This window comes from Cuculus canorus, chromosome 3 (assembly GCF_017976375.1).
Source record: "Cuculus canorus isolate bCucCan1 chromosome 3, bCucCan1.pri, whole genome shotgun sequence".
In the NCBI taxonomy this organism is placed as follows: Eukaryota; Metazoa; Chordata; class Aves; order Cuculiformes; family Cuculidae; genus Cuculus; species Cuculus canorus.
The window spans coordinates 44,299,881-44,324,544 of NC_071403.1; the positions used below are offsets into that span (position 1 = coordinate 44,299,881).

General features: G+C 39.8%; 1 protein-coding gene across 7 annotated transcripts in view; it reads right to left on the reverse strand.

Moving 5' to 3' along the window:
- MAP7 (microtubule associated protein 7) overlaps positions 1-24,664 on the reverse strand; it is a 115,336-nt gene that overhangs the window by 73,890 nt on the left and 16,782 nt on the right. The window contains exon 1 of one of the 7 annotated variants that reach the window (XM_054061140.1): positions 4,435-4,746. The exons of the other annotated variants lie outside the window; for them this stretch is intronic. Within the exon in view, the coding sequence (XP_053917115.1) occupies positions 4,435-4,447 (13 nt within the window). The 5' untranslated portion in view covers positions 4,448-4,746. Of the gene's footprint in view, positions 1-4,434; positions 4,747-24,664 lie in introns of those variants that run through there. 7 annotated transcript variants of the gene reach the window in all.

Consider the following 24,664-nt stretch of genomic DNA (forward strand, 5'->3'; position numbering starts at 1 on the left):
TTGAATCCTGCCTTCACAGTTAGGCAGCTCAAATATTTACAGGATTGGAAGTTAAAGAATTTAGCTTCCTATCTTTCTTCCCTCACAGAAGAAAAGTTTGGGAACAGTTAGTTAACATTAACTTCCATATTTCAATAGAGCCTGGAAAAAGATAGAATACAATGCATAAACTAAAAGTAATACACCTATCACGCAACTTAACATCTAGAGGGACTCCACAATTCCCTGCAGGCTTTTTTTATTACTATTAAAAAAAATAAAATAAAAAAAAATACCCACAGCTCTGAAATAGGTTTTCACCTCCAATTGCAGTGATGCACTTTGTGTCATGACATTGGTTTTGGCGCCATGTAAAAGCACAAATCCTAGCACAGGATTTTAACTCACTGTAGCCATCTGTTTCAAGAGGATTATATGGATTTTTTTTTTTAAGTGCTAGACACATTAAAAATAGCAGAGAGACATTTCAAATGCTTTTTCAGCCACCTTGTGTTAAAAATATCACCTAAGCTTGGAAGTCAAAGCTACGTGACCCCGTAAATCCACCATGCCTATTGATGTACTCTGACATCTTAAAAAACTCAAACCATAAAACTGTAAAATACAAGTAGCAACTATTTATTAATATTTCCACAATCAATTTTCATGACTAAAGGAAGCATGTATAATCATTAGCTCTCAACTACCCTGAGGGCTTTCATTTAATAGCATAGTTATGATTTTCAAAATGGTACAACTGTAAACAGTACTCTTTTCTTGACAACTTAATGCTGAAGTTTTCTGAAGAAAGTTTGCTACCAAATCTGAAAAATCTCATTTTTCTTCATGCCTTCACTGCAATATTTAAAAGAACAGGCTGCTTACTCATTTCATCCAGGTGAATATATGTCTTTTTCCATGATGTTTTGTTGCTGGGCAACATAACCATTTCAAATATTTTACTCTTTTGAAAAAGAAACACAATTATTTTAGATCTTTTGCTTCAGACACACAAAACAGATGTACTTTCTGTATAAGCAGAGACGTCAATAACAACTCTGTTCCTATTCTGATCTATGGATTTCTTGTTTGTTTTTGTTGTTGTGTTTTCGGTTGGGTTTGGGTTTTTTTTTCCCCACTCTTTTGACCAAGGAATATGTACACATTTTTGTAGACAAAAAAAAAAAAAAGAGACTGGAGGAAAAATCTATTTGATCAAACGGAAACATACTATGGGCAGTAGTTATATCACACCTCCCCAACCAAAACCAGGAATTACAGAAGTGGAATTATACTTCACTACATAACCCCTAGTTTTGAAAAGTCACGACAAAGACCTAAACCTTTTGTTTCATAGGGAGGCCACCTCTAGTTGCCATCTTTCTGTTAATACAGATCTGGCTTTGCAACTAGGCTAGGGGGCAGGGAAGACAAGCACTTCAGAAATACATTCACAGGCAGTTATACGCAGAATCTACTCCAAGCCTCCTCCCCCTCCACTTCAATCCTTTGACACAGCTTTGGCCTCTGCTTTTGTTTCCCTCTAACAAACGTTGGTCACTGCATATACTTTTTAAAAACCGTAGCAGCTTCAATTCTGTAACAGTGCTCATAGGACAGCTCTGGATAATACCAAGAGAAGTCTAAAAATTCCACTTTCTAGTATTTTCCTCATTAGAAGTACGAAAAATGATGCAAGCTGATTATTTATACTAAAATAGCCTCAAAATATAGGAATTTCCTGATTAAGTTGGTAATTCTATCTTTTGCTTGTTTATTTTTAAAAGTAACCAATTAAAGAAATTATATCAACACAAGTCACAACAGCCTAAAGGTTTGCCGCATCTTCTATCAATTCATTCAATCGAGGCCTTAAAATGAAATGCTCTCTGTTCACATCCTCCAATGTTTTTCTTATTACGTTATACTTCCATTTCTACTTTGCAAAATTACCTGATAGCTGCAGAAGTCCATTGCTTTTGGAACCAATATTAATAATTCAGATGAACTAAGTTTCCAAAGATTTTGGCAATGATGTAACAAATTAAAGCAACAGCCTCTCACATCTAAAGTGCCCAGTTATGTTTGAAATTAAAGTGAGGCAAGTGGTCTCAGCTTACTTCCACTGCTTGTTCCCCTCACAGTTACTTCACAGCTCAGCTTCCCTTCCCTTCCCTTCCCTTCCCTTCCCTTCCCTTCCCTTCCCTTCCCTTCCCTTCCCTTCCCTTCCCTTCCCTTCCCTTCCCTTCCCTTCCCTTCCCTTCCCTTCCCTTCCCTTCCCTTCCCTTCCCTTCCCTTCCCTTCCCTTCCCTTCCCTTCCCTTCCCTTCCCTTCCCTTCCCTTCCCTTCCCTTCCCTTCCCTTCCCTTCCCTTCCCTTCCCTTCCCTTCCCTTCCCTTCCCTTCCCTTCCCTTCCCTTCCCTTCCCTTCCCTTCCCTTCCCTTCCCTTCCCTTCCCTTCCCTTCCCTTCCCTTCCCTTCCCTTCCCTTCCCTTCCCTTCCCTTCCCTTCCCTTCCCTTCCCTTCCCTTCCCTTCCCTTCCCTTCCCTTCCCTTCCCTTCCCTTCCCTTCCCTTCCCTTCCCTTCCCTTCCCTTCCCTTCCCTTCCCTTCCCTTCCCTTCCCTTCCCTTCCCTTCCCTTCCCTTCCCTTCCCTTCCCTTCCCTTCCCTTCCCTTCCCTTCCCTTCCCTTCCCCTCCCTCTAAATTCTTTGCTCCCAAGAGAAAAAGCCTGCAATTTAAGCCTACTAATGAAAAAAGGGAGAAACGCTTGTAACCCTCAGAGAAAATAATTAAGTGTGCACGTACAGGAGTATATCAACAGCTAGTGCTTCTGGAAATAAAGGATTGCTAGCACTAAGTTTCACTTGCCCTACTTAACTAATACATGAAAAAAATCCCAGATAATTCATTGTCATGACTTCACACCATGATTTGGAGAGTAAAGAACTTTCCACTCAACCCAATTCTCAGAGCAATCCCAGTATGACAGCCACGATTTAAGCAAATGAAAGTTGCACATATCAAACAGGTAACATTTACTAGGACCTCTATCTGTACAGTGAATGCAGGGCACACGCAATCTGTGCTGGGGCTGTGCTCTCTAGAATCGGACTGTATGATGGGCAAGCACCTATTGATCACAGCTGCGTGCCAGAGCAGCCACCACAACATAAGGCAATATCTGGAGGTACTGACCCCTCAGTTTGCAGGCTAAGTGCTGGGTTCCATTCCTCTACATTAGCTCCAGAGCCTGACATGCAAGACACCAGTTGTTAAAAACAAACCCAAACCAGCACAAAATACTGCTGCAGCAGGGATACACAAGATGGAGAAAAGCCACATGTGAGTTGGCAACACCATAAGGGGAAATAAGGGTTAGGTGAGGGAGGTGCACATAGAAAGCATGATAGCATCAAGCTACTATTACAGTATCAAGCTACTTCCAGGTATGTTAACTAGCACTTACAGCGATGGAAAAAAGCAATTCATTTATTAGTTCAGAGATAGTCACAGCAAACAAAGAGGAAACCCACATAGCATAACCCAGAGTTCACAGAGCAACCAAGCAGGCAACCACTAACAAGGAAAACAGACATGCTGAATGACAAAGTGAGACAGGAAGAGAGCATCTTCATCAGAAAGATTTTTTTTTTTTAATAACTTTTGCTGGGTTTAGTCACCAGAAGATAAACTAAGTGGAAGTAGAAGGGAAAAGATAGAATAATATTCTTGTGTTCATGCACTGTATGTACAAACTTGAATAACTAGAAGAGATTAAAAGTTACAAAAATCTCCTGATTCCCTGCTTGGGGAATAACTCCACAGAACTTCCACAGCACAGAAGATCTATCTTCAATTGTCTGGACTAGGGCAGATTAAGGAAAGAAAGCATTCTTGATACCAAAGTTGCTACAACGCAGTATACCAATCCCAAAAGTAGTAGCTCTTCTAGCAACTGCAGTCCCCAGTTTATGTAAAAGATTTCATTACAGACAAACAGGCCCCTTCCTGTTCTGCTTATTACCATCCTCAGTTTCCATCAGTCTCACAAATTTGAAATTAAAACTAATTAGACTAAATATGTTATAAGCAAGTAGAGAACTACACCATGTATGAAGTGTATGGCTACTTACAGCCAAGAAGTCAACTTACATAAGAAATCTTGTGTTTTGGAAAGCAAGCAATAGTGAATTAGTTATTAAGAGCAGATACTGAAGAAAGATAAGACCTTCAATTTCATATGGCGTCTTAAAAAAATAAAATCAAAATATGAGTGTACTCACAGATTACTCTTTTTCAATACCCCTTACATCATGCTAAACTCCCTACAATTAATTAGAAAGTGAACATACAAAGAAAAAACACTATGCGCATCCTACAGCTAGAGATAATGGTATTTTAATTGAGAGACCATTTAAAAGAATTATTTCCGTAAACATGAAGAGCAAGTTGCTTACCTATTTTGTCCATTATATCAGTACTGCATGCTCATTTGCACAGCTGATGTCTACTGTGAATCCACAGCATGATCCATATCACCCCATATGCATGGCTTCAGCCTCCCATCCTACATTCCAAAAATTGCCAGGAATTATGCAAACCCAGATGCACAAAGGAGGAGGTATCATGGAAGAAAAAGGTGCAGCTTCAGAAAGCATCAAAAATGCATGCCACCAAAATATCCTTCTGAGGTCAAATCTGACCTGCTCTCACCACTTCTGGCCCAACATCTGATCAAAATGGAGTTTGTCACATCCGCAGCATCATGAGATTATAAGCAAGGATAGGGAGGAGAGAGAAGTCTGCCAAGCACTTCCCTGTGCTCTGCGTCAATAGATTTGGGCTTAGCCTCTGCTAAGCAGCTCAAGCCACCGGGTATTGGCACTGGCAGCTGTCTACCACACTGCCCCACTTCCTCTTTCAAAACACACTGCCTGGGAGGGAGGCCTTGGTCAGCCAGCTCCAACCTGCCTCCAAATAAAACAGAGAAGTAGGACAGTAGAGCCTCCATGTTTGCCTTGGACAGTCCTTCAGTAGTTTAAAATACACTCTCCTCCTCCCTTTTCAAACAGTTTAGTGCAAAGATCAGTTACAGCAACACTAAAAACCCTGCACTTAGAGAACTAAACTGAGACAGGACCTTGGTTTTAGTAAAGGATTTTGCACACATATATAAGTGAGTATCTTTCTTATGCATTTCCAAGACTTTAGTATTCAGTATACTATTAGGCATTTCAGCATTTCTTGGACATCGGGTAATTCCTGACATGTTTCTATTGGCTTGATAACAACTGAGCCTTTTCAAAAAGCACAGTACAGCCACTAATGTCAACACTTTGTCCATTACAGCAAATCAATTACTAACAGCTTAAAAGCAACTGCTATATTACTTTCCCCACCTCAAAAAAAAATGCATTCAATTCAGACATTAATACTTGTGCTATAGTGTCACATGATTCCTACGTCACATTTTACTTCGCATTATAAGATACTACACAACGACATAATACGACCAAATATAATTCTCCTCTGAAATTCCGTCATTAATTAAAATCACATTTGTCACACCAACAAGATCATGCCATCGTTAGACCTCCTATTTCAATACCAACAGCTTATGAACACTCAGGTTCTACAATAATAGTATGTTAAGCCGTAACAAGTACTCTACTCACGTGGCTCAAAGGCATCTCCCACCCACTCTCCATGCCGGCCAAGTCACATGACCTTAAAAAGGCACACAGAACTCAAAGCTCTGTTCTGTCATCATTGTCAAACCTGAGGTGCAACATGAAAACCGGTATTATGATATGGGTAGGGAGCCTGGGATTGAGCATTTGGTCCTGCCAGAGCCTTCCTGTATAACCATAGTGATAACAGGACCGCTAACCTCACTTAGTCTCTCACAACTTGGATCTACATCCTTAGATGAAAACATTTCTAGTCTCAGCTTTTTAAAATCTCATGTATTCAAATTACTGGCTCTGAATCAAACATTCTCCTCCGGCTCCACAACTGGACCCAAATTTCTCCTGAGGAACCTGGCTAGCCTATGGTAAAAACAGTAACTATGGCTCTGGAGCTCTTCCTGTGAAATATTAAGCCTGAAGCAATTAGGTTTTATGGCATAATAGGGAAGTAGATTGCTAAACACTGTGTAGTTTGAGTTGCAAACTCAAAATAGAGTGTAAGCATTAATTATCTTTGATTATGGAAATTAAAGATTAATTATCATTAATTGCCTCTATCATCTGTATTCAGACTATGAGCAGGTAACTTGCTCTGCAAGTGGTCCCCTTGAGGCAGAGTACATAAAATTATGGAAAAAAAAACACAAACAAAACCAAAATCAAGCTCTTTCAGAACATGTCCAAAAACATCCCATTGATATTGACTGTAGAACAGAATTAATAACTTGAGGAGAGAGCAGGTTAAAGTAACACCCCACTCCTCCCACTACAATGCTTCTAAAAATAAAAAGCAGTGTTTGTGTATTCCAACATGCACAGTACAGTTCAGATCACACAGCCCGAGGAGGTAAAAGCTATTCTGTCACTGACATGTAGGGTAAATTAACTTGCTAATTCACTTTCTAATGCACAGACCAATGAGCGTACAATTACATTAAAAAAGGAAAATGAAACTCATACCGTCAAGCATAGTAAATTTTATGAATTGCAATATTCTACAGAATATATATATGCTTTTTTTTTAACTGAACATCATTCAGCCTTAAGTCAGTCACATGCACAGCATGTATACACTGAGCATATGCCATCCTTCTCTAGTTCTGCCAGACAAAAGCTACATCACCAAAAATAGCCACACAGTGTGCTAGTGCTGCTGCAGAATGCCCTAGATACATTTAGGCCATGAAGACTGAGCAGCCCTGCTGCAAGGAGGGCTAGTCACTAGCCTTCATAATAGGCCAGGGCTGAAAAGAGGGAAGACAACAAGTTTCCATCCTCGAAGTTAATTTTTAATAAATGTCATTTAGCTGTGTTTAAAAGTGCATCATCTGAAAGCTATTTTCATGCAGAGTTGGAATGCATGTGCATACTGTGATAATATAACAGGAAAAGGGTGCATTAAAATAGTACAGGTTTTCTATGGAAAAATCTGGTAAAGGAAGAGTTAGTGAGTTTGTTTGTATGATTTTGTTCAGTTTGGGGTTTTTGTTGTTGTTTTGTTGTGGTGGTTTTTTAAACCTTAAAATATACAGAGCTCACTTTACTAGAAGAAGCTCCCAAACTTCGACAGATGTTTCCCCTATTTGGTTTCTCAATTATTTTTTAAATGTAGTTTATGTGATTTCTTCCTACTCTTCTACTTCTGCAGAGTCCGGTGAAAGCTAACAGTTGACATTTTTTCTACATTGGGTAACATACTATAAACTGGAAGAGCTGAACAAGTAAAGATCAGTGTGCTAAGTGTTCAGAGGGATCAAAGATTGATCACAGCTCAGTGTGCCAGACATAACCCTTTAAATCCCTCAAATTTCAGGCTAATTTGCAGTTTATCTTCTTTCATCATCCCAACACTCCCTTCAGCATATTAGAAGGCAGCACCTTGAACCAAAGCAGGTGTTACAGCACTGCAATTACAAACATAAAACACACTTATCCCTGCTTAAATAGGCAGCAATAGGTAATGTAAGGTGTTAAATGAACTAGCAAGATAGTGACATCCCTGAGTAATCTTCATAAACTTCAGGCATTTCCTTTCAACAGATTTTTTGATGTACTGGATCAATGACAACCATATGTTTTTCTCAGTGAAATACTGAGTATTACCAAAGCCAACACATTTTAATCTCTGCAGCAGAAAGGACAGTGCTCTGGCCTTTCTAATGCTATCCTCCACATTACCTCTGAGGAAGAAAGCTCAATCTGAGTGAAGATATCATTGTCTGTATCAACTGACCGAGACAAAATGGATTTACCCAGATTAGCAGAGGATTGCTCTATACTGGTCTGCAAGGCTTCACCTTTAGCAGTAGGAGCAGTAGAAAAATGAGCAATTTCCTCTCATGTCCTGTACCCCTAATTAGCTTGACTCTGACAGGAGGCCTTGTTACATTGCCTGTGAACCACCAGCATTTAAGAGCACACATACACACTACCAGGTTGTTGTTCTCACTCAAGACTATGCCCTTCTTTTTTTCCCCAAGATTAATACAATGGAGAGCAGAAGGGATGGAGACTTCTCTTTATCTAAGACAGTCTTGGCATCCCACATGTTAAAGTTCAGTCATCGACCTTTAAAGTGTAAACATTAGCCTACATCCTCACAGTCCGTATGAAATGAGTTACATGACAGCAGTACAGTATTTAGTTAACAAGCTACTCTTACAGCTTGATGCTTAACTGTCTAGACCTATTTTGAAGGTTCAACCCAAAGCACTGAACAAAAAAGAAAAAGAAACAGAAATCATTCAAGTGGCAGAGAAGAGTTGGTGCTCCTGTTATTCTGTGATTCTGACAAGGCTATTGCATGCGTAGGGGATCACATATGTAAAAGCTGCAACCTGGTTCTGCTCTAATCTGTCTTCCCAATCTGTCTTGATGAAAATGCAAGTACCAGAAAACCAAAGAACCCCTGAAGCATTCAAGGATTTACTCTGCTGACTATCCTAAAGAAGAAAACGAGCAGGCTGGTGCTCAATAAATATTAAAACTGCCTGAAAAGGGTATAATTCAGTCAGTGTTGTCAAACAGCAGTAGAAAAACAGTTTTGGTGGAGATTTCACCATCAGTTATATCCCCTGAACTACCTCTGCTTTGTTGCGGCTTTCATTATAACGGCCACTGACAGGGAATGTGACCCTATTTAAATATTAAAAGAGAAATCCACTGCTACAGCAGTTTTCCAAGTCTTAGGAAGACTTGGAAAAGACTTTAATTCCATCTCCTTTTAAAGGAGTATTAAAGGATCTACAAACAATATCTTAAAAACATTGCAAATGTAGGAAACCACCCATGTCAAGTTCTCATCATATTTCTGTCTACTAGTACTACATCAGAAGACACTTACATGTACATACATACAGCTTAGTATTTAGTAACATAGTCCCCCAGCATCTGAGTCAGTAATGCTCACCTGTGGAACTAACTGCAAACAGAACTTCCACTCTCTTTTTGGCGTCTGTAAATGTCCCCATGAAAAACTAGCATATCAGTTGTTTACCATACATGTACAATGGTTTTTTTCCCGTTCTTTACATGTCCAAACAAAAATGGATATTTCTCACTGTGTCTTTTAAGTAACTAGGAGGCAATCACATCTACAGGGCTGAAAATTCTGCTGACAAGACCTATGCTTCCACTATAGATTCAATGTTCACATGAAATTCTTTTAGTACATTAACAGAAGAAACTCCTGAATATATGAACTAGTAGTCACTTCCCTTCCCCCCTCATTCCCAATGCAGTAATAAAGCAGCCTGTGTTTTTTTTCTGTAGAAGTCAATATTCACTGTGGCATGAGAATAAGTGGAATTCAGGGCTCCTTGAAAGCACTGTTGACTTTGATTCTGTCCCACCATGTGAGCTATTCTTCTTTTACCCCTTTCCGTAGCAAAAAAATGCTTGGCTTTTTGTTTCTTAAAAATAATAATTTTTAAAAAGGCCTTGTGAATCTTAATAGTGAGTGTATTTCTAATGCTTTGGTAAAAGTCTCCTTTTCCTGTATCATGCAGACCTGCAACTGCACACACAGGATGATTCCCTCACACTCAAAAGCAAGCTAGTATATAAACACCAAAGAGAACAATGGAATAACAGCATTGGTACTCTGAGAGCAAACCTGTTATGTTGGAAACACTCCTCAAACACTGAAGAGCATTTGCTGAAAAGAGTTGAGTGCAATGGATCAAGAACAACAAAGTTCTTTCCTGCCCTTTTTAGAAGTTTGACAGCGTCCTGGAACAACCTGCCTAAGACAAAGTATAGCTAGAAGAAGAGAACAGCGGGGTCATAGGCCAGAAGCTGACGGATACCAGAAGTGCTCTGCAGTTCCCACTCCAGGAAGAGAAACAACACACCTTTCTTTAAGTTCTCATGAGCTATTTGCCAGGAACAAGGCCTCTATGTGACCCAGGCAGTCAGAGAATCACAGGATCTGTAGGTTCGAAAAGACCTTTAAGGTTATCAAGTCCAACCTTTAACCTAGCAGTGCCAAGTTCACCACTAAACCATGTCCCTAAGCACCACATCTACACTTCTCTTCAATACCTCCAGGGATGGTGACTCCACCACTTCCCTGGGAAGCCTGTTTCAATGCTTAGCAACCCTTTCAGTGAAGTAGTATTTCCTAATATCCAGTCTAAACCTCTACTGGTGCAACTTGAAGTCGTTTCCTCTCGTCTTATTGCTTGGTTTTTTGGAGAAGAGACCAACACTCACCTTGCTACAACCTCCTTTCATGTGGCTTCACACATAGAGAGTGATGTAGTTTCCCCTCAGCTTCCTTTTGTCCAGACTAAGCAATCTCAGTGTCCTATGCCACTCCTCATAAGACTTGCTCTCCAGACCTTCACCAGCTTCATTGCCCTTCTCTGGACATGCTCCAGCACCTCCACATCTGTCTTGTACTGAGGGCCCCAAAACAGAACACAGCATTTGAGGTGTGCCTCACCAGTGCTGAGTATGTGGGGATGATCACTTCCCTACTCCTGCTGGCCACACCATTTCTGATACAAGCCAGGATGATATTGGTCGTCTTGGCCACCTGGACACACCGCTGGCTTATGTTCAGGCAGTCGTCAACCAGCACTCCCAGGTCCTTTTCTGCCAGGCAGCTTTCCAGCCACTCTTCCCCAAGCCTGTAGCGTTGCATGGGGTTGTTGCGACCTAAGTGCAGGACCTGGCACTTGGTCTTATTGAACTCCATACAGTTGGCCTAAGCCCATCAATCCAGCCTGTCCAGATTCCTCTGTGGAGCCTTCTTGCCCTCAAGAAGATCTACATCCCACACAACTTGGTGTCATGTGCAAACTTAGGAAGAGTATATTCAATCCCCTCATCCAGGTCATTGATAAAGATATTAAACAGAACTGGCCCCAACACTGAGTCTTGGGGAACATGACGTGATCAGCTGCCGACTGGATTTAAATCCATTCACCACAGCTCTTTGGGCCCAGTCATTTTGTTTTACCCAGCAAAAAGCAGCTTTCATTAGATGCAGAAGAAAGCCTTCTGTGCCCGATAATATGATACAAATGTGTAATATAAATCCTTTCAGTTTTTAAACTCATAATTACACATTTGATTACATAGTTTGAAGGAAGCAAAGGAGCTTCCTTCAGCCGTGCTGTTATGAGGCTTTTGGATGCCAGTTTGGTTTCAAGCACTTCTGCTGTAAAGTGTTATACAACTGTACACATTCAGATTTCGGGTAGGTCTATATCCACAGAATTCATATTTTTAATTAATTCATATTTTTAATTAAATTTAAATTAAATTTTAATTAATAAAATGGTTGTGAGGGAATTCACTCTAGTCTGAGATTTGGTTCCCTCCTACCCAATGTCCTAGAGGGGGAAAGAACTTAAGAGTTATTCCATATGTTTATGCACTTAGGCAGCAATGCCTGATACACTCTTCAGCAGGAGACTGTCAGGAGAATCATCGCTTCCACTGGTGAGTGAAAATTGGCAAGTTTCAGTTACAACAAGTTAGCATTACACAGCAGTGTATGTAGGCTTCACTAATAAAAATGAAAACAGGGGCAGAACCCAGAAGCTTGAAGCGCCATAATATGCAGTTAACTAGTACTATGAAAAGAAAATTATTTATATTTATCACTAACATTTTTGAGATTCTACAAATCCAGGCTACAGCTAATGGTTCAGCGGGTAGGACATTTTCCTTAGGAAACGCACACATTTTCCCAAATAACGCTTCAGTGTCATGTTACAAGATGTTACACGCATAACTACTGTACAGTATCCACAGCATACACATATCCTTTTGAAACACTACCCATTCACTTTTGTTATAAGCACATAGGCGTCTAGATGTGATCACACACCTATGCATCTTTCTGTAAGAGCTCTCAGGAATTGCATCTTGCGTACTGGTGTGCCTTTCCTCCAAGACTTTCTCCTAGTAAACAAAATCCTAAGCTGCATGTTTGACAACTCTTTGAGGAAACAGCTCTGAACTGATGGATTTGGAAAAGACTTACAAAACAGCCACACTAAACACAGCAATTACTGGAACAGTGAATAGAACCCAAACAACCATGCAGCAGTTTGGTATTCGATTCAGTAGCAAGAGTAGGTAGCGTCATTACTCCCCAAAGTGTTATTTCAGGCAGCTAGTAAGCAGCAGAATCATTTCCACAAGTTACCACAACAAGAATAAACGAAACAAAAAGCAGGGGGAAAGAAAAAAGCCTCCAAAGGTAACCAGTAACTTTTGGGACCAGTTCACTTGGACTTCAGAGGCTACACATGAAAGAACTGAGTATCACTGAACATCTTGTGATACTATCTCTCAGGCACAGGCCAACTGCATCAGCACAGTCACTCCTAGCTTTCGTGTTTGAAAGTGCTGGCTTTATACATTCTGGATGACATTCAAAATCCACTATTTTAACTCTTTCCTCTTTGACTCATGATGCCTTGTTGGCAATAAAATAAATGCAGTAGAGTAAAATCCAGTGCCAGCTCCCTACAGCTTAAGTTGTGCAGCAAACAGATAGTATGGCTGAAAAACAATGTAGACATTTACTGCCAGCAACACAAGAACAAACCCAACGAATCTGGGCCTAGTCCAGCATGGTCTCTCCAGTCCCCGTAAATGCAGCTTTGATCTTTGGGAAACTCTGAAGCACAAGAAAAGTCAGAAGACCTAGTGGCACAGAAATAGACAGTACTCCAAGTAAATGGAGAGTGTAATCTTCTCAAAGTCAAAACCATTTCAGTAACTATTTCAAAGAAATATGAAGTGTGAAAAAGCAAGATTTCAGGAATAAATAAATACAATTAAAGTAGAAATAACTCTTTTTCATAAGGTCTTTCTTCCCTGTGCCAGATGCTCTTAACCTATCTTCCCATTAAATATTACGGAACCCTGCTGTCTGACTAGCAGCCCAGGTTGTTCAGGACTGAAACCCTTTGGTTTTTCATACAAATGATATCAGGCTGTGCAGAAGCAGTACTGCCTGCAGTCCTGCCAGCATGCCTTAGCCGTGAGGAGAAGGATGATTCACACCATTTGACAAGTGTCCTGCTTCAAATTCTCTGTCTGCAAGTTGCCTAATAACATAATAATACCCCACTTTCCAAGACAGGAAATTTTTTCTTAAGTATTTACTCCAGTACGAAATTGTAAAACTTTTTATAGCTCTACTATTTTGAGATATAACTGACGTGACAGCAGGTTATACAGACCCTTTGCTAATTCAGAAGATAAACGGATCTGGGATTCAAAGGCTGATGAGAAACTTGCACCAATTTCTTCAAGGCAGCTTCAGGTCTCATTCTTTGAAATGGATACGGTATGGTTCTTTCTTTCAAGCAAGAATTAGACCTCTAATTGTCCTCTTGCAATATGCAGTTCAGTTCAATAAAGCCAGAGGATCCACAACAGGTTAATAATTGCTTTCAGTCCATTAACAAGAGAAAAAGATAAGTGCTCTAAGCCTGGAAACAGAAGGTCAGATTCACTGCTTTTTCAATTTACTTTGCTTCAGAAGAATTACAACAGGGATAAAATTGGCTTTTTTAAATTGTTTTGCACAAGTCTTACCATGCATCTTGCCCAGCAGACTTCAACATTCCCCACACATAGCACCTCTTCTTCCGACATATTATCTCTGCACTGCTCATGAGTTACAACTACATAGGACAGGATTATAGCTGTGCAAAACATGCACCACTGAAAAGAGCAAATCATTCAGTTGCAACTATCTCAGGCAATGTTTTGAATACCTCAGGGTCAGTAAACCTTGTTTTTTTTCCTCATACAGTTTCAACTCCTATTCAGAAATGGCTTTATTAAAAGATCTTTGAAAGAGGTTTTAAAGACTATGAGAAAGGAGCCCAGGTCAGGTCTAGCTTTCCATGAATCCTTTAATACCTAAATCCTTTAATAGGTGGGCTACAACTGATAGCACAGAACATCTTTCCAGCTGTGACAGCAGACTACAAAATTAAGTGTTCAGCTATTTGTAGAGCTAACTACTGTAGGCAACAGTCTAGTAGGAATTTTCCTGCTCTCTTAGAAGGGAAGTGTTTGACTTAACAGAGTAAGAACAGGATCTAGAATCACTGTCTGCAAGCTTTGTGTTTCATTCTGCCAGAGCTTGTGATGCAATCTATACTGTAACCACTTCCCACGTTTACCTGGCATTAGTAATCTGCCTACAGCTGTATTTGCCAAGAGACAATATCCCTTTAAAAAGAAGAGGGACACATATCTCCCCCATAGAGAAGCATTCCTACTTTGTCTACCTGTGCATGGTGAAATGCCTTAGCAATACCTATTTTCTTTCTCAAATAATCAAAGTACTGGAATATTTGTCAATGATCACTTGCAACACGCCTCTATTATAGTACACAGTGAAGGACATTACCCTACTTGCATAAGGGCAGATGCAGAGAGAGAGGCTTCTCTTCATGCCAAAAAAAAGTCAGCTTTCACCCTAAGAACTTCACCACAGCAATGCTTTCTATTTTACCACAGAGACTGAGATTAGGAACACAGGTGCAGTAGCGATCCTTGCTTCCAGAAACCTTTAGGTATCAGCTGACATTAAGACAGCCCTCAAAAAGTACCTATAGACACAGTGGGAATACTAACACAAACACCACTGATGAAAAGGTTTAGCCCTTGTACTTCACCAAAATAATAACACACACTACAATATTTTATAATGCCTTACCTGGATTGGACAGGTAATGAAACTACTTTAAAATTTGTGAAATATTTTAAATACATTAAAATAATTTACAATTTGGAAATATTTTAAAATTTTGTAATTTATTTGCATCCTAGGCTGACTAGGGAGCACTGCATCTACAACATTTACCAAAAGAAATTCTCACTATTTAAAAGAATGTAACAACTGTGATATCTACATCTCATCAAGTCCATGAATAGGCAATCCAACACAGTGTCAGTAGCCCTGCTCAGCAAATCACCCTGGCAGGCAGTCCCTCTTTGCTATCTGCTTGGCCACCAGCACCTCAGCACAGAGCTTTTTGGCTCTGCTGGCACATGAAAGGCGGAGCTCAGTGGACCACAACCAACATGCTATGCAAGTGGCCCATTAAAACAGCCCTACACCACAAGTATCAGCGCTTGAGCAGCTCTACCCAGCTACAACTCATGCTAACTCTTCCTAACCAGGTCACAGAGAGTACAGCTCAGGGGAAACAGCAAAAAGGTCCCACTGTCAATTAACTTAAGCCTCAATGCTCCACTTACTCAGCAGTGAATCGTATCCAACACAAATTAATTTCTTTCAGCGGAAAGTGCCAATTGATCTTCAAGCCATGCAGGACACCACCACATCCCTTCTTATTTTCCTCATTTTATTTCCCCCTCCTTTAAAAAAAAAACAAAACCAACATAAAACATAATCCAGCATTGCACTGCTTGAGAGTAGCACAAAATAAAGGTATCTGGAAGGTGCTTCAGCATTATAGAATCGCACAGCAGTGTGTCATATAACAGGAAAGCCAGATCTCATTGGATTTTCTCACTTAACGATCCAAGCACACAATGGAGAGCAAAAGTTTAAGCATATGCAGACAGCAATTTCACAATATGTTTTACTACCTACAAGTAGCGAAGTCTTCTCAAAAGGTTTACAGGTAAATCATTTTGTTCTTATTATGTAAAAAAGAATTTTGTCATATATGTACACGCACACATATATCACAAATACATACATACAGAATCATAGAACAGTTCAGTTGGAAAAGACCTTTGAGGTCATCCAGTCCAATCATTCAGTCTAACAGTCCACTAAAAAAACATATCTCCGATTACCTTGTGTAGTATGTTATACTACATATAAAGCCCTTTTGGAGTATATAATTAATGTTGTTCTAATTTAAGGGTTATTCAAGCAAAAGGCCAACCAAGTAAATTAGGAAAGGAGAAAACATTGCACACAGAATGTGAAGTAGGTGTTCTGTTGCTCAGTCACAAGTAATTAGAGCCTCAATGGCTGGCTATTTTTCCACAGAGCAGTGTTTAATAATCCCTACACAGCCTGAAGCATTTGAGTCAGACTGGAAAGCTCCCATTCTAATCACTACTGTCAGGATGTTCTGCAAAAATGTGTTTCACCTTCCAAGAGAGAGAAACAAAGATTGTTTCCTGTAAATGTTACTAGGCATTACATTTACCACCAGTTATTCTCTAAATCACAAGAATTTTCATGTGAAAAGGCTGTCACAGATGTCAGAAGCACTGTTAATCAATAACTGGTTTTCTAGTAACCAGTCTCAGAACACACATGCTTCAAAACAACAAAAACACAAGCCTTCCTCAAGCAGAGACTATGCTTTCATATATTGTTATGTCTTCCTTTAGCTTTCGTGGCTCTTGCTCACTCCCATCCTCTTATCTGTGTGTATTTTCAGTCCAAAACGAGCAGGTCAAATTGGATATTCAGTGGCAGAGAACTGGTTGAGAACGGAGGAGGGCAAAGGCTTTCAAAAATAAGCAAACTGACTCCCACACAGACATACATTACAAAAGGTTTTGTAATCAAGGAGAAAAACTCAAAATCTTACTTTGAATTACAACTGTTGGATTCTGCTTACTGTACAAAACATCCTGCTTATTACAGTAACTCAGTACACAGTAACTCTCCCAACCCACTTCAACTTCTCTACAGCATCATTATAAGAAGTATCATCATGTCATTAGTAAATGATAAAACATATGTCACCAACATCACAAATAGAAAAGTAAAGCATCTCAGCAGGTTGCTCCTTAGCTGGTTTCTTTCTAAAGCTGTGTTAGCTTACATGGTTTCAAGAGCAAGTGCTTATGTGACTCACTGGTGCTATGTCAGACCACTTTCCTAAGAGCCATAACAAAGGCAAACAAGAGGGAACCGTAACAATCAGATGAGGGTAACCTCTCTGACTAACACAGATGCCCCTCTTAAAGCTTTTGGTAACTTACTAGGTCAAGTTTGCAAGGTCATATTTTTGTTCCCCTTACTTAAAAAAAAAACCCATCCTAAAGTACCTCTGTCTGAGAACTCTAAAAACTGGCCTGCAGACTTTCACATTTCAGCAGCGGAACCTTCTTCCTTTGATTTATAACAAGAAGCTACAGCCTCATCCTCTGGGACTAGGAAAATGATAAGAGCCTGCTACTGGCAATTACCTAGATCTTTTTGACAAGAAATCTTAGGACAAGTTTAAGAAAAGTCCATGATCAAAGCCTGGAGTATAAAGCAAAAGACCAAAGAATAGCACTCTTTCAAAATTCAAACTAAATCTTCACTGAGTGCTAAAGGGAACTGCTAGTAGCAGCAAGGCACACTGAACTCCTCTTTACAGGTAGGCAATAGCAGGGTCTGCTTGCAGAGCTAAGATGAGCATAAATCACCTCTGAAAACTCCAGAGTCAGGAGCCTGCTCAGTACTCCAACATGCTGTAATCATGGAGATGCTCTCTTCATTTCTCAGGAGAGGAAGATCAAATCATATCCTGTCACCTTAAATATTTCAGCCTTTGAATGTTGCTTATCATGCAGATGCCACAAACAAGTGAAATCTGTAAGGTTAGTGTTTAAACAAAACTAAGAAAAAGGAGGCATCCATAAGCATCACCATAGTGTGAGCACAGTCTTCACTATACTGATTTCCTATGCTCTACATCAGTTGCTGACTAGAGTTATTTAAGTACTCTACATACAATCTTGAGTGACACCAAGCATCTGCAATGTGGTTTACAGCAGCAATCCAGGTAACTCCCAGAGACAGCAAGGCTTGCAAACTCCTTGAACAGAAACTAGTTGACAGTTGTGTTTTTTAAACATGAGAATAACCCAGTGAACAAAAATCCTGGGACAGAAGTAAATAGGGAAAATTTCAGGAAAGACAGATTGGAAGCATAAGAACATACCAAATGCTGATAAGCCAGGCATATCAACAAGCACACGCTGCTTGGTCTGCAGCCTCATTTTATTGCCAATACCTCACTCAGCAGCTGGTTGTTGCTGTCCTTTTCTGGTTTACAGATGGTGACTGCCATCTGCATTTTCTTTACCCCTTTACCCTCTTATTTTGCACTTCAGACTACAACTAAAAACAGCAGTTTAACATAACTAGATAGCCAGAGAAGATTGGTTTCAGTTAGGTGGATATTTTTTCTGTTTCTTTTTTTTTTTTTAAACACAAATTACTTTTCTTTTCTTTGCTGCAGGGAATAAGAAAGTGAAGGAAAGACACTTTGATTTTTCTAGTGAAAGGGAACGAACACAAAACGTGAAAGCAGCATTGTCTAGAATTTGTGCGGACTGCATGTTAAAGATGGGGTGCACATTCCTCTACGAAATAGCCATCACGTTTAAGGAGGAATGACAGGCAAGAGGGTTCAGCAGTTTGTCTTCCACCATGCTGCCACTGCTGCACTCAGAAGTGTAAACAAGTGCAAAGTCCACTGACATCAGGACTCTGTCTCCAAAACCATTCAGACACGTTGGATGTCATTCATGGTGTCTTAGCATACGAGTCAAAATTTAATAGTCATGTTCATCTGTGCATGACTCAGCATGCAGGCAGCGAGGAAATTGATTTTGAAAAAGTTAAAAAAAACAAAGCTAGAATTGGCTGCTTAAAAGGATGACTTATCATGTCAAGGACAGGTAACTGGAACTGGATAAACCTGCGTTTCCAAAACAGCTCTCTGAAAAGCTCTTTGAAGCAGAATTGAGAAACAAGATAGCTTTGTACACTAAGATACAACAGTGTGAATCAAGCTCTGTCAGCACTTTTATAATAAGTCTTGCTTGCGCATGAGTTTAAAATGAAGCTGAAAAAGATCTGGAATTCAAGAATGGAAAAAGCAAGCCTCTTCAGCACACTTAACAGTATGTTCTAGGATGTTACGAGATTTTAGATCCAGGATCTTTCATCGGACTTTCAACTAGTCAGACTGCCTCCACCCAAGGCATCAGCACTATGATCACATTCCCACCAATTAAGTTAGAATTCAGGCATCCAGCAGAAATATTGGTTTTGAAAGTATATGTTACTTCCTTGCTCTTTTTCCTCATTGTGTCCCAGCACACAGAAAATAAAAATTTTTCTTAATGTTTTTCAGTGTCATCTACTATCCTTAGATGCTTCAGAAGGCAGTCCCAGTCCTGATAAGGAAAGAGAGCTCATTACAAGCACAGCATACTATGCAATAGGAGGTTGCTATGGTACTAGGCTGCAGCAAGGCTCTTCTGAGGACAAAACTGTACCAGTCAGATTATTTCCTGGCTGCAGGGGCGTGCAGTGGCATCAGCTTTGTTCAACAGCCCTCCAGCGCTAAACAAAAAAAAAAACAAACCAGCAGCAGATCTCAGAAGATGAGATCTGTACTTGGCAGGCTAGATTGTGAAAGGATGGTTGTTCCTATGCCTGCTTCAGATAGAAGAGGAAGACCCAGACAAAAGTTGGCTGTGAAAAAACCAACCTCCAAGAAATGGACTAGGCCAATTAGTAGTCATGACTGAAGGTTCAGACTATAGTAGTATTAAAGAAGAGAAAAAAAGACTGAAGAGCAGGTGGCCAGCAGCCAAACTACAAGTTCAGGCTGCAAGTACATCAAGTCCCTTCTGAGACTTTCAGTACCTTGAGTATTTCTCCTGAGTTGTTGAGGGTTTGGGGTGACTCAACTCCTAAGCAAATTGATTCTTTCCCTCCTCTTCCAAGTTGATTGTAAATCTGGCCTCCAACACACACTACTGAAAACTGCTTACTGGATCACAGAATCATGGAGTTGAAAAACCACAACTATGACTTCTAACAGGAAACTCCTACTTTCCCTGAAGCCAGCTGTATAGACACTAATATCAGAAAAGGAAGAATACTTCAGATAACTCATTTTTTTATTCCTAAGCGAAGGTCATCAACTGGAAGAATTCTACATTTTGGTATCTCTGGTGCTTTCCCCATTTTGTTTCCCACCAGTTTCAGCAGATACCTGCGCGTGACTTCTCAAACTCTTGATTCCATACAGTTTTATCTTGTTAACATCTGCACAGATAGACTCTAAAAATTAGACATGAACTCAAATCTACAGAAGCATAGCAGCTCCTTGAGAAAAACTGTGTTACCTCCACAGAGCTAAAGCGCAAAACTAGGCATCAAAAGATCTGAAACAACTAGAAGATAATCTATTTGTCCAGCATTAATAAAAGGGAACAAACACTTGGATGGACTTTTTTTCTGGCAAACAATTAGACAGAGAGAATCTTGTACCATGATCCCATTGAAGCTACAGAAAGTATTATTCTAGCTCAAAAAAACTCAACACTTCCCCAGCACAAACATACACAGGGCAGCTACAGGACTGTGTCAGTACTTACACAGCAATTCACTTTCCACTCACGTAACCTGCTTCAAGCCCCTTGTCTCCCTCTCTAGTACAGGGGCACAAATCCTATTTTCTGGAGAAACCTGCATCCAGGTTAAACTGCAGGGACCTGCCTACTGGAACTTTGTTTATTCTAGCCATTATCAGCAAGGCAATCATTTAAAGGAGAAAGTGAAGCTAACAGTCAAGCACTGCTCACCTGAAACTGCTAGTATTAAAGGAAAATGTAAACAATCTGCATGTTATCCCTAATCATTCCTACCTGGAGTTTGACCAAGTAGTTATACTACATCTACACATACAGATTCATTAAGAAGGAGTTTGGGACAATTTGGATATTCAATGGCTGTCACAGTCAAAGCTATCTAACAATGACATGGGTATTTTGCATAGAATTAGGATTCCACAGGATTCCACAAGATTCCAAGTCCTCCTCAAAATACTTTGCCTCAAGTAACAATATGAGAAAAGCCAAGTTTTAGAGTACTCCCTAGTTTCATTTCTGATGTTTCATCTGCATATTTATTGGCATGTTAAACATTGTCCATATCCTCCCTCACTTTTATTATACAAATTTGACCCATGGATATCATCAGCACCTACTCATACTATTCTTCAGCTCAATGCAGGTGAAATTCATGTTTCAAGTAGTGCTTGGCTGCGAAAACAGTGCACTGTGAGATGCACCTTCGGTGAGTGAAGGTAGCTCATTAAAATAGAACAAATTGCATCAATCTTCGTGGCATTTGTTCTCCTGGTACATTACTGTTGTGGCCTGAGGCTGGGTAGACTGGCTTAAATAATTCCTTAACATGGTTTAGAAATACAAATCGCTTTTGAAGAGAATTCTGATAATATTACAAAAAGTCTTCAGATGCTTTCACTTAAAACTCTGAATTGTTAAATAGCAGAAAAACAAGTTCTCCATTTGTGAAGTACAGATCAAATTTAAAGAAGCAGGGGAAAATAAAAAGGACAAAAAGTACTCTATGGGTAGCTGAGTAAGCAACAAATGTACACACGTGAATTTGTGCAGGAAGAAGACAAATTATGTACTCCCACAGATTCACAGAAGCCCAATAACGAGCAGTTCCATCACAACTCACTCATGGCCAGAAGCAACACTGTGGGCTAGTGCTTATTAATTTCTCTGGAATTCAATATGACAAGAATAAGTTTTTCTCTTAAAAATAAAGCCAGGTTTCTACATACCTGGATATGAAGATAACTTCAAAGGTACGAATGGATAGAGCAGTTTCTGAGCAAGCTTGCAAACAGCAGCAAGAGGGCCAAGACTCTTAAAACACCACAATCACAAAGACATTAAGGAATCTAACTGTAATGTATTCCTTCTAAAAATAAGTGCCTAATTATTACCTCATTTTTCCACCACAAAATAAAAACATTATACTACCCAGGCATACGCAGCGCAGTACAGATAGGGCACAGAGGTCCATTGCTTCTTGCTGTCATTTCATTCCCATGGCATGTTGCTGTATACAACATCCGACACAAATAAAACAAGATTAACCCTACAGATTAGGGTCAAAGAGTGAGACGGGAAAGGTGTTTTTTTCTATAGAAAATGTTCTAACCTGAGGGTTATAGTGAAGAGATCCCAAAGATCAAGTCAGTGCTCAAATGAACTCTTTTCTTTTTTTTTTTTTTTGGTAGAAGACATGAAAACAAAACCCAAGGAAATCCTCAACAGCCTTTCAGAAAAGAACAACTCTGAACATTGGCAACATTGTATGCAGCTGTGTGACAACTCAGAAGGAAACTATTTTGAAAGTGATTTCAGTTAATTCTTATAATTTGTTAAATTAAAAGTTACAAACAGGCTCTTCTTTTTTTCCTGTTAGATGCTGTAAACACTCTCGAAAACTTACTATTTATTTTCAGGATAAAACAAGAATGTAACAAGACCCTAGCGTATTTCAAGACCCTTGGACAGATCTACAACTTTCCATGTTTCTCTCTCATCCATAAGAAAGTACCATAAACCTGCATGCCTTTTACCTCTGTTTTCCCTACAGTTGGAATCATATTCCCAATCCAAGGTTTTTGAAGCCACTACTTCTAAAGTGCTTACAGTGAATAAGGGAGAAACGCTACTGTTTTTATCAATCTTTCATGAGTGGCATTTCTTCTTATGAAAAACTTCCTTTAGAACCACCTAAATTAAGTTCAATTCCAGTATGTTTTTGCAACCAAGTATTCTGTCCTGCAAGCATAGAAACCAAATACTGCACCCTGTTCTCACATGGACAGCTCTGATGAATACTATGTTATCGTTTCTATCTTGGTTGAAATAACCCTGTTTACTTACAAAAGGTACTTTGCAAAATTCAATCTTTTCCCTAACTGGGATTATCCTCAGTTCACACGCCAAGTTAACTTGAATTCCTTTTAATAAATATTTTAAACTTCAAAGATTTGTTGTACTATTTTGTACTTCTGCCATGTATACACTCAACATCAAGTATGCTCCCTGAACATATGAGTAGATCAGAGGCCATTTCCCCCTCATGAAAACGATTGACAAAAATATATGAACACAATGCTCCGGAATCAGCAGTAGAAGCCTCTTCTCACAGACCTGAGCTAGAAGTGTAAGATGATTCTTACTGAGCATAGATAAGCTCTCAGTAATCCCAGCACACACTTTGATGAACGGACTGTGTTACAACACAACTACAGTCCCCAGACCCGGGACTTCCACTCTGAAAGCCAAAGGTACTGAACAAATCAGATTTGCTCCACTGGTCTGCAGACATATTCCCTGCTATCCCTGAGACTTCCAGCATGGTCTCTTTGCTCTATTGCAGATAAATTACTTCATATTAGGAGCTCTTTGTCTTTATTACAAATGAGGTTTTAAGCTACCCAGCACCCACAGCTATGAACAGTGAAATCCTGCAAAGGAGACAGCTTTGTAGTAGCTTCCTGAAAAAACACAACTTCCTTCTGCACCCGCAACAGCTGCAAATTAGGTAATGAATATAGGGGTTCTTTAAGAATATACTTCAAGAGTTGATTTTAAATAAACGTCCAGAAAAATCACAGATAATTTTGGACTCTTCTTCTGGCCTTGGCTAGCAGCAAGGAAGAAGTAGCTTAGACAAGAATTAGCAAAACTTCCTGGAAGGTACAGGATGAAAAACCCCACTGTCCAAGTTCTCAGCCCTGCCCATTTACACAACCAGCATTGTAATGAGAACCGGTACCTTCCCACTCTTTCCCCTAACTTTGTCTTAAATGCAGATGGGCAAGATAAGTTCACCAACTGTCACGAAGACCTCCAATATTTGATTTCGGTGAGCTAGTTCACCAGCCTTTAACAGTTGCTCACTGTTTGCTCAAATCAAACTGGAAGTCAGCCTGCTGACTAGTGTTAAGAGGCTCTGCTGGGAGAACCACCATCCCAGCTAGTTTTTCTGGTTTAAAGTGGGGTGGAAGCCAGAGACCAAGTTGTCATTCTGGATCCAGCCTGAGGCACAGACTCCACAGTGTGGGATAAGATTATACTTCCACACCCCACATAGTACCTGTTATGTAGGTATACAGTTTCATTTTCCAAGACTATCAGTTTAATGCCTTTGAAGATGGCACATTTTTCTTCCTTCCAGGTATCTTAGTTTTGTGTTTGGTATAGCCACATAGCAGCAAAATAACAACTGAATTCAAAGTCAGCAAATCAGGGTTTAACAAGGAATACATACTCCTGAACACATGCAGAACGCTGAAACTAAGCACGTAAACAGTTGTATTAGAAGAAATTTCCCTGATCTCCCTGGATAAGCAAAGCTTACATCTGAAATAAGCATCACACAAAACCATTACCACCCACACAACAGTAGCAAAATCTGCTGGTAATCACAGACACCACCGCCATGCACCAAAGGACTGGAAAAAGCCCTTCTCTTGTTTGTTTTCAAGATGACAGAGATACAGTGTTACTGTACAGAGATCTAAAGCATGCATGTTTAGCTTGGTATTAGGAGCAACACTCAGCAGATTAGAGGTATAGTCCTTTGATCAGTTTTAAATAAGCAGGCAGGTGAAGGATTCCATTGTTAGTCTTTTCACTAATTTGCCGTAAGTCTCATACAGTAGCAATTTCA